Raw genomic sequence first — 10,312 nt, 5'->3', positions numbered from 1 at the left:
TAGCAAACTCGGCACAGCTAATTGTAGCTAAGGGTGAGAACTGAGAAGCCATACGCTAACCCAAAAGCTCAAGCCGATTAGGAATGATGAGCAATGCACTATACTTCAACACTCCACCTCACGTTTGGCTACCTCAGGCCTAAACATGGACCGAAAGTGAACTACAATTTATTTATTTATCCAAACTGCGCCAGCCGGTCTTACTCTAGACCTATTGTCTCTAATAACATGTAGAATTGCATGCACCAGCCAATTCACCCAAAAGCTCAAGCTGATGGGGAAAGGTAGGCAATGCACTTATAACAAAACAGTGCTCAGACAGTTAGGCATACCACAACAAAATAATTCATGTTGCTTTATCAAATTATTAGACTTCAAATGCAGCTAATACAGCATTTTGGATGGGAAAGTCAAAGGCATATCCATATTCAGTCTCATATTTCCACTGGAGCACTTAGCCAATTAGGCAATGATAAGGTGGGTGATGCCCGTGACCTTCATGCATATAAAGAAACCGCAGTTCTGACAGAAGAAGCTAAATGGATAAAAACCCTAACCCGTATTTCTTGCTATTGAATTCGGTAATCAAGCAAGTCAGATAATCAGTATCTATTTTCCATTCCTATGGGAGAAGATGAGTGCATGCTAGACTACTCAATGCTAACCATAACAAGGATCCCAATCATCAAGAATTACCTCAGATGTAGATTCTTTTGAGGTTGTGAAGTTAACATCTGTCGACACACCATGCTTATTAGCAATTGCCAGAAGACTGTCCGTGGCAAACTGCTCAACTTTTTCTGATGCATATGTTAGATCATAGAGCTTTTTCGCAACCTAAGAAATATAAATGTATCAGCATTATGGAGCGCAGTATTATATTAAAAGAAACAGTTAATGGATGCTGCTGCCTACCAATCTAACCGCCTTTCCTCTGACTTCATCTTGAGAGTGAATAGCACACTGCAAATTCATCACAATAAGTGAGGCATAGTTTGAGATGGTAAATAATGTGACACCAGCAGCATAAAAACATGTCATTGTTGTGAACTCAGATTTGTAGTGTCATAAATCAAAGTTATCCTAAGATAGTAATTAAAATCATGAAATATTGAGTGTTTGATCTTTAGAATACATGGGGTTATTACAGAGTTGATGGTCAAATAATTTAGTGAAGTCGACACCAGAATGCAGGCCACGAATAACAGAAGCAACCTCAGAGAAATTGCAAATTTGTAAATGCCAGTCATACTACCAGTTGAAAGGGGAACATTACAAACCTTCAGAACAATATCCAAGCAAGCTTGCCGCAGTGGAGGCCGCCCTAAAATAAGACTCCATACTGTTCCCAGGCCTTGAGTGACACGGTCACCCTCACTGTCCTTTGTTTGTTGGTTGTTGCCTTGTGACATGCAAAGACCCTCAAGGAATCTAAACAGAGACTCAGGCAAACATGGGGCATCACATAGAAGTTTACTGAAAGATTTATCTGAAGCAGGAAGCACGTCAATCAACAACTTTGCCTGGGTACAAAACAAATGGAAAAAAATGGCACGTAAGTTCACCTTTTAGCTGGAAGACAATGAACAGATGTCTGAATATCATGTGCTAACTTACAAGTGATATAAAGAACTTCTCGTAATGTTCAGAAATAGATATAGAACTTTCTGGAGCATCAGCAACATTGACACACTGCAGCTGATACAACACATGCATAGCCAGTTCATGCCCCTAGGAGAAATACATGCTACAAAAGTGAGAATCGTGTGAAAAATACTACTTGATATGCAGTGTGATAGATCATGATGAGTTGATGACTCGTGTTCTGTTTGAGAAATGGGAATTATAAGTAGAAAATACACAAGCCAAACCAGCTCAAACACAGCACAATGTGTTCAAGGTCAGTTTATATTGTGTAAAACCTTGATTTACCAGCATAATCACAACCTGAAGCATACTTGAAGTACCACAAGCTCAGGACAGGTGGGCACAACTGTATGCAAGCTGAAGGCAACACAGAATAAATAAAGATATAGAGCACCACGATAAAGTACCTTTTGATCATGATTATGCAAGATAATGTGCATCTGAATCAAATCCATAATATTATCATCAGCAGTACTCTGTCCAGTTACAGATGATGAAAATCAGAAAATATTACTTGTGGCGGAACGAGCATATAAATTATCGATATTAACACCGGTAATTTCGAAGAACTCTAGCAAAGTAAACTACAAACTGGAAGTGTTACGCATTTAGTCTACAGAAAAGGAGTTCAGGAACAAAACAAATAAATAGGGCTACAGATATTATAACTCCAAATGAATACCTGAGCAACCAAATGAGCGAGCAAGGAAAATCTTGAATTGATGCTATTTTTCTTGTAATCATCAATTATCCGCCCAATAGCTAATTTGTGCAGTGAGATTTTCTCACTGTCACTTAATTCCAAATGAGATGGAAGAAGAGGCAACTCATGATTAGTATCCTCTGGTGTGGATGTCTTGGAGACTGGTGAAAAGGGACCGACCTCCAAATCCGTACTATCAGATCCGCTGTTTGAAATAGCTTCTGGTGTCAAGGGATTGTTCATCTCTTCATTGACATCAGAAGAAGGAAATCCGGCTTCCACTGGTGGGTACACTTCAAATTTTGTCTCTGGTTCTGTGGAATCATCCAAAAACTCAGATCTCTCTTCGTCCATTGGCTGATGAGGCTTCGAAGATGGATGCTCCTCATCTTCATTTTTTGGTGGGTCCGCTGAATAATCTGCACACTTTTCAATCTTCCCATGAAGAGGAGAAAGTGTATTTGACAAAGAATTTGTCTGATGCACACTGGTAATTTCCACCGTCATCTGCATGGGACTAGTAGCAGCAGGTGCAACTGTTCGCCGTGGATCAAGGCGACGAGGATCCTGCAACACATACATTTTCACAATAGGAACTTCTGTGACTTCATAAAATTTGAAGTAAAGATAGATCGTACTCTTCTTGGGTCACGCTTTGAATCAGAAACACAAGGCATGACAAGGACCTCAGGTGGTGAAATGCCTGCTCCATCTGCCGATGGTACTGATTGTGCCGTGAAGGGCAAAGAGTGCAGATTGCCTGGTAAGTTCTCTGTCGAGGGATTGGAGGGGGATTGCAAATTTGGTTGAGGGACACTCTTATTTCTAGCTAATGGAAATGGCGCTTCAGGTAGATGCTTCATTGTTTCAATTACAATGTCAGCCATGACATCTGACTCTACTGATGAGATGAGAATACCAAGGGATTCAGCTCCTCTTTCCCCTTCAGCAAGTAAAGCACCTATCATTTCAATCATCTTTTCAACAGGAGATACATCAGTACTCAAGAGAGATGGGTCAGAGGAATGACCCATATTGGCATCATTTTCAATCTGCATATCAGAATAATCAGGTATTCCCTGAACTAGGGGATTCGAAGCTGCAGAGCTATCAAATCTTGCTCTCTTAGCCATGCCCTCGGCCATAGCAAGAGTGTCACTTGATCTGCCTGTAGAATTCTTTCGATTCACATCGCCATACGACATCTCCCATGTTGGATGCTCGTCCTATTAATATGAGAACACAGTAAAACTCATCGCAAAAAGCCTATAATAAACTTTAAAATCAGACATGCCAAATCCATCAAGACCAACCACATAATCGTTCACACATATACCTTGTTAGTACGACAAGCGCGCTCTATATTTCTAGACATCTTCTCTGCCTGCCTAATAATCTGTTCTGTTGCTTCACCTGGGCTCAGAGCTCGAAGGCGCCTTACTAGAACGTCCTTGGACTGTCCAGAGAAATGGCTATGGTTAACTTGAGAAGTAGCATAAAACAATCAAAAACCAATTTCAGGACAATAAAGGTATTAAGTTCAGCAAAAATACTAAGGAAACAATATAGGGTAAACATATATGTACAAATTCTACACAAATATGATAAGTAATTAAAGAAAACAGTGGCAAAATATTGTATGAGCGCTCCAAATAAATTAAGGCACGTCTCAGAAGAGAGCGAATAAAATCTAGTGCATCCTATAAACAGATACAGCGAAGAAGTGACAAGCTACATAGGTGTGCATATTAAAAAAATCAATGAAGTGATAACCACTAGCGCACACGTGAGCCATGAGAGCATTATCATTGTTTTTTACGAGTAGGAACTAGCGATGATCCATCAAGAAAAATAGGATGTAATCATGTAAATAGACCTAAAGCAATGAACTTCAAGTTTTCATAGCCAAATTTGTCACTGTTCTAGAACCAAAGAAAAAACAATCAGCACTGTGGCTATCCATATGACAAAGCACAAGCTCCATAGACATGAAGCAACTACCCATTTCACAAATTAGAGCAGATACAACTCAAAGAGTTTAAAAACAAAAATACATTGACTGAACATGTCAAGTGTGGCCTTCATGCATGACAACATCATGAGATGGAATGTGCAATTAAAGCAAGATTTTTCTAATAATAAACCATAACAGTTGTACATTCGTTTAGCTGAATCAGATGACTTTTGATATGAAATGTGTTTGTTCAACTGAATAGTTTAACAACACTACCTCAACTAGATCTACAAGTAAAAAACTAAAAACTGTAACATGGGCAGTCGGAAAGAACAAAATAAAATGCATCACCGACATAAGTATTTTTGTACTTGAAATTTCAAAACATGGTAGAAGAAGACATTGCTAAATAAGGTGAGCTCACCTCAAGCATTGCCTGGCAAGGACTACGTAGAAACCCTAAAAAAGCTGTTTTCAGGGAATATTTCAGGCTTCCTGAATGAGCTCCTTTTGAAGTCTCCAAATTAGGGTCAAACCCAAACAACACTGAAAGGGCACGGTCATAGTAAACCGGCCTACTCTTTCCAATAGCTGCAAGACTGACATGTAACCAAAAACTTATATTTCTCATAATAACAAATATGTTTATATCACAAAGCACATATACAGTGGGAACATGGAGTGGCAAGAGTAGGACACGACTAAAGTGACTAGCCTTAGAATTATGACAAATCACTTACAAATTCAGCAAAATCGGATAAACATGTGGGTAGGTCGGAAACCATATGAGAAATTGATGGCATGAATTAAATAAACCAATTAGCAAACAACTTAGCAGATACCATCAAATATCCATCCATGGAGGGAACTGGTGAAAAGAGGGCAGGCTGGTGATGGAGGTGAGATGAACAACTTCTTCATATATAGATCTTCATTATGGGAATTTGGGGTGAAAAGAGTAGAACGCCACTAAAACGGCTACATCAGTTATGATAATATTACATGCAAATTCAGAATTCAGGACAAATATGTGGTCCAAACATATCAAGGGAGTAGTGTAAAGAAAGAAAGCTGGAAATGGAGTGAAATGAACAGCTTCCACTTCATTTAAGTCATACAGCTGGTAGAAATACTTACGAATTAATGGTGCCAACTAGGAAGGATCCTCTATGAGCATAAGCTGATTGCACAATATCCACAAGGATGATGAAAGTCCTGTTTGCATCAGCTTCCAGAACAACGGGATCAAGGCTTGGGTGAAATTTAGCTAGTCGTGAAGCATCAAACCTACGATTCTTTCCTGTTTGTAGAGTGAATATGTGATTGGTTAGTTTGAAAGAACATTCGGCAATATGGCCCGTCTAATTGTGATCGAGAATCGGGTAAATGATACCTTCGATTGGCTGCATTCGGTCACTGTTGGATTGAGGTGTGAGGCACAAGATCCATGTTTCAATGAACTTTACAGCAAGTAGTTTAGATGCAATAGGAACAGGCTGTTACATGTCAGAGAAATAATAGTATTAGCCAGTAAGTTGACTAGAAATGGCAGACATTACAGTGATGGCTGTCATTTCAGCTGTCATTATATTTACGATATTCTCATAAACACTGTAGCGCGGCGTAACATAGACATACAGTCACAGCTATCCACAAAATCCCTTCCAAGGATTTAAGCTAAAAGATCAGGACAGTACAATAAAGGCCAGCTACATGTCAACATGGATATGTACACATGATTTACTGCTAAATCCACGGATTTAGCTGCTAAAACAATGATGTGCTAAATACTGCTCGCAAATATGATAACACAACAGCAACAGTTTCATGACATTATTGAAATTTCATAAGGCTATATCAGCAATAACTTTTATTAAACTAACCTCACGCATCATAACACATACTGCATCCTTGAACTGGTTCATCCAAGCCCACATCTCTTCAAGCCAAGCATCAACTCTTCCACACTCGTTAACCTAGATTTAGCATTCAAGTGACAAAGTGAGTGCTAAGATTAAGGAGAAGAATTAAGCTATCCTTAGCAAGTAACGAACATGTAAGGATCAATAAGTAACAAAAGAGATGCAGACAGGAAACTTTTGGAGACTTCAGCAACATACAATCCAAACAAACATTTGTATCCTCAAAACAAACTAAAAATTAGGAAAAGAGGTCATGAGTTTTCTTTTATCTACTCCACCTATAGGTAAATTTCCTCCTTGACCTGTGTTAACGGTAAAGTCATGATTCAAAAATTAGTCTACACAAATACATACCAAACCAAACCTAAGACCATTATATGATGCAGTAGTTAAACTAGTTTATGACTGATGGAAGAAGCTTTGTTTTGTTCTTTTTTTTACATGTTTCTTTTGTTCTTGATTAGATGAAGCTCAAGTGTTTGCACAAAATACCATTAGGTTGCAGAACAATTTTTAATACTTCGGTACAAAATGTATGTTTAATATGTAACTTATCTAATGGGTTTCAGTTTTCTAGAAGTTTCATTCAGCTTATAGAATCAGATTTCATGAAAACAAAATATATTCTTACTGCTAAAAAATTCTTATGGTTCCAGTCAGTGAATGAACATGATTATGGATACTACAGGAATGAACTATTTGCTAAGGATTCAACTGGGCAATAACAGATATACACAAAAAAGGCTACTTCAAATCTCTAACTGGGAAACGTTTAGGCTGTATTTTCTTTTCATGGAGATATGAACAGAGGAATCCAGTGCTTTTATTACCATTTTATTATTGGTATGACTGTGTAAGATGGTTGAGTGCAAAAAACAAAATGAACTGCAACTGGAGGTAGTAAACCCCTCTTTGTAGGAAATCAATTTATGTCAGGTATTTCTTTTGGCGTAGTTTTCACTCGGGAAATTGTTTACACAATCCAGCAGACCAACAGAATTAGGAGGAGCAAATAAAATAACCTCATCAAACAACAGCAACACCGCAGCAGGTAGTAGTTACAACAGTGGATTTATTTACTCATTGATAAATATCTGTTTTACAAAATAGACCTGAAGTGCCATCTCTTCCAATACAGCAGCAAATAAATTTGTCCCACTAGCTATAGATTGCTTAACAACTGCAGGATCGTCATGTTTCAAAAATGACAGCAAGTTTGGCATCAGCACAACCAAATCTTCTGTTACGTTACTGTCAAGCTCTGTCAGCAATCTGTAATAAGAAATAGTTCCATGAGTACCACTGAAATAATTCTTAAAAGTAATAATCAGGGGACAGAGTTAAGCATTATATATTCTTTTTTACCACCGGAAAACCATAAATTGAAAGGTTTGTCATACAAGAAAAAGCATGAATCAAGAAAAATTAAGCTATCAGCAAATAATCTATATTCAATGAATAAACACCTCTATGCACGGGCATAAAAATAATATACCCATCTAAACACGAATGCTCCTAAAATACGACTTTGTTTTGACAAAAAGAATCTCACCAAGGCCCTAAAGACTACTCACATGAGTGAATGACTATGTGCATATTCCACAACCCTCATCAAGGCCATATAGACTATTCAAACGAGCGACTGATTATGTGCATATTCCACAACCCTCAATTCTTCCTCTTTATTTACCACTCCAGGGTCTTGTCCTGTCCTTCAATATAATTACTGACAAAGAGGCACGGCAAACAGCATTGTCCTTCATTGCTCCATTTTGTTATAATATTATTTTGTCAAAGAAAGAGGTGTGATATTATTTCTTATACATGTGAAAGTGAAACCACATAAATGTTCTCAGGTTATTGCCAATTCAAACGGAGGTATTTCATGCTCATATTACTGCCAGTTATAGGCTTCAACATGAGAACTAATAATTCCCTGGAGATTAAGAGACCATAAACCCTGCTAATAAAGATCACAACTTGCTCATGCCCTTGCTCACGAAATTCTCGGAGAGCAACGCTGTACCTCCTCCGGGGAGAGCAGAGCTAAGCTCGCATGCATCTACTAGTAAATACTAAAACAACTTTCCGAGCAAGTTCACTAGCATGGGCTCCAACCAAACTAAAAAAAGCAAAATCCTGAACATAGCCAACGTAAACCTAGAAAATCATTCATCGTGCATGGGTATTCCATATGTCAGGTAAGGGTATAGGGCCCCGGCGCTCACCTTAGGGCACGCGACGAATCGAAGCGGGGAGAGGGGACCTCGCCGCGCTCCTGCGGCGGCGGCGGCGCCTCGGCAGCGCCGCCTCGCTGCTCCGGCCACCGGGCGCCGTCCGCCTCGAATTCCATGGCCCGGGGCGGCCAAAACCCTAGCTACTTGGTGCGGCGCCTTACGGGCTAGGTCTCGGCTTTGCGGTACGGATGAGGAGGCGGCGGTGGCAATGGGATTTGACTAGGGTTTGGGCGGCCGTGGAGAAGGAGGCGCGACGGCGAGAGGAGCGCAGCGAGGCGCGGGCCACGGGGGATACGAGGAGGAGCGAGTAGGTAGGTTGTAGTGCTGGGCCGCGTTTCAGCCGCTGGGGAGGCCGACGGGTGGGCCCTCTTGCGGTTTCCACGGGACCCACGTGTAAGTTTGTTAGCGTACCCGGCCCAGCTCCCAACCTCCGGCATATGTTCGGACGTTTTCGGTGCGCATCGGACACACCAATATAAGTAAGAGATCACTACATCCCAAAAGACTAGCCTGAAGGGAGTGTGACACTCCTTATAAGGTGGTCCTAGCCCCCTTCCATATCCAAGGTGGGACTAAAGTCACTGGCAACGCCCAATGGCCAGCGTGTCTGACACCCCATCCCCCTAAACAAGAGGAAGAAGACCCTGCTTACAAGTCACGTACTCACACGCTACCTAGCTGTTTGCCAGCCGCTTGAATCTTACCGCTTACACGTATAAGTACAACTCTTAACGGGCCCATTCTGGGCCGGCAAGCCGAGCCGATGGGCGAGGCTGTCTTCTGGGCCGGCTTGTGGTTTGAATCCGGTCTTGGCGCTCGCTCTGGTCGCTGGCAACCCCTTCTTCCTTAGAAACGGCTTGCCCCCAAGCCGGTGCTCGCGGAAACCTCTGTTTCAGCGCAATCTTGTCCTCCCAAGATCCACCGGAGCTGAGTTCCACTTGATCAGTACTTGAACAACCGAATCAGCGCCACGACGTACCACTCTTTGTTGTAGCACTTGTTCAGGAAACTGGAATTGGTCGTCAGGGGAAGGAAGTAGGGGTAGAACTGGGTGATGAGGGGCTAGCACCTTCTTGAGCAGGGAAACATGGAAAATCGGATGAACCTTACTGGTCGCTGGTAATGCTAGCTTGTATGCCACTTTGTCAATGCGCTCCAGCACTTCAAATGGCCCGTTGAAATTGAACGCCAATTTGTGATTTGCCCGTGGAGCCACCGAAGACTGAAGATAAGGTTGGAGCTTGAGAAACACCTTATCTCCCACCGCGAACTCACGATCTGATCGATGCTTATCAGCCTGACTTTTCATGCGCTGTTGAGCTCGTAACAGGTATTGCTTAACTGAATCCATGACAACCGAGCGATCAAAAAGCCATTGCTGCAAGTCAACTGGCTGAATTGTGTCATCAGGAGCAAGGCCAAAATGGCGCGGGTTGTGGCCGTAGATTATTTCAAACGGAGTTTTCCCAGTGGATGGTGCCAGTTGGTGTTGTACCAATACTCACACAAAGGAATCCATTTTGCCCAGCGAGATGGATGTCCACTGACAAAACAGCAAAGGAAACATTCCACCTGTTGATTCACGCGCTCGGTTTGGCCATCAGACTGGGGGTGACGAGCTGAACTCATGCGTAGTAGGATACCACACTTTTGAAAGAGCTCGCTCCAGAATTTGCTGGTGAAAATCTGATCGCGGTCAGAGACAATTGAAAGGGGCATACCATGTAGTTTGTAGACACAATTCAGAAATGCTTCAGCAACCGTTTCAGCAGATAATGAATGGTGCAGAGGAATAAAGTGTCCGTACTTAGAGAGCTTAGCAATGATAACCAGCAGGCAATTGTAATGA

General features: G+C 41.3%; 1 protein-coding gene across 1 annotated transcript in view; it reads right to left on the bottom strand.

Annotated features, from left to right (window-relative positions):
• Positions 1 to 8,760, bottom strand: part of LOC119268740 — a 20,741-nt gene extending 11,981 nt beyond the window's left edge. The window contains exons 1-14 of the mRNA XM_037550437.1: positions 8,455 to 8,760; positions 7,339 to 7,498; positions 6,188 to 6,280; positions 5,698 to 5,800; positions 5,442 to 5,604; positions 4,729 to 4,903; positions 3,687 to 3,806; positions 2,989 to 3,576; positions 2,330 to 2,917; positions 2,055 to 2,123; positions 1,618 to 1,731; positions 1,281 to 1,523; positions 916 to 963; positions 697 to 837 (exon numbers count right to left, since the gene is read on the bottom strand). Of these exons, the coding sequence (XP_037406334.1) occupies positions 697 to 837; positions 916 to 963; positions 1,281 to 1,523; positions 1,618 to 1,731; positions 2,055 to 2,123; positions 2,330 to 2,917; positions 2,989 to 3,576; positions 3,687 to 3,806; positions 4,729 to 4,903; positions 5,442 to 5,604; positions 5,698 to 5,800; positions 6,188 to 6,280; positions 7,339 to 7,498; positions 8,455 to 8,579 (2,730 nt within the window). The 5' untranslated portion in view covers positions 8,580 to 8,760. The remainder of the gene's footprint in view (positions 1 to 696; positions 838 to 915; positions 964 to 1,280; positions 1,524 to 1,617; positions 1,732 to 2,054; positions 2,124 to 2,329; positions 2,918 to 2,988; positions 3,577 to 3,686; positions 3,807 to 4,728; positions 4,904 to 5,441; positions 5,605 to 5,697; positions 5,801 to 6,187; positions 6,281 to 7,338; positions 7,499 to 8,454) is intronic.
• Between the last annotated feature and the right edge of the window lie 1,552 nt (positions 8,761 to 10,312).

This window comes from Triticum dicoccoides, chromosome 3A (genome assembly GCF_002162155.2).
Source record: "Triticum dicoccoides isolate Atlit2015 ecotype Zavitan chromosome 3A, WEW_v2.0, whole genome shotgun sequence".
Classification (NCBI taxonomy): Eukaryota; Viridiplantae; Streptophyta; class Magnoliopsida; order Poales; family Poaceae; genus Triticum; species Triticum dicoccoides.
The sequence above is the reverse complement of the archived record's forward strand: the minus strand, read 5'-3'. Positions and strand labels throughout refer to the sequence as shown.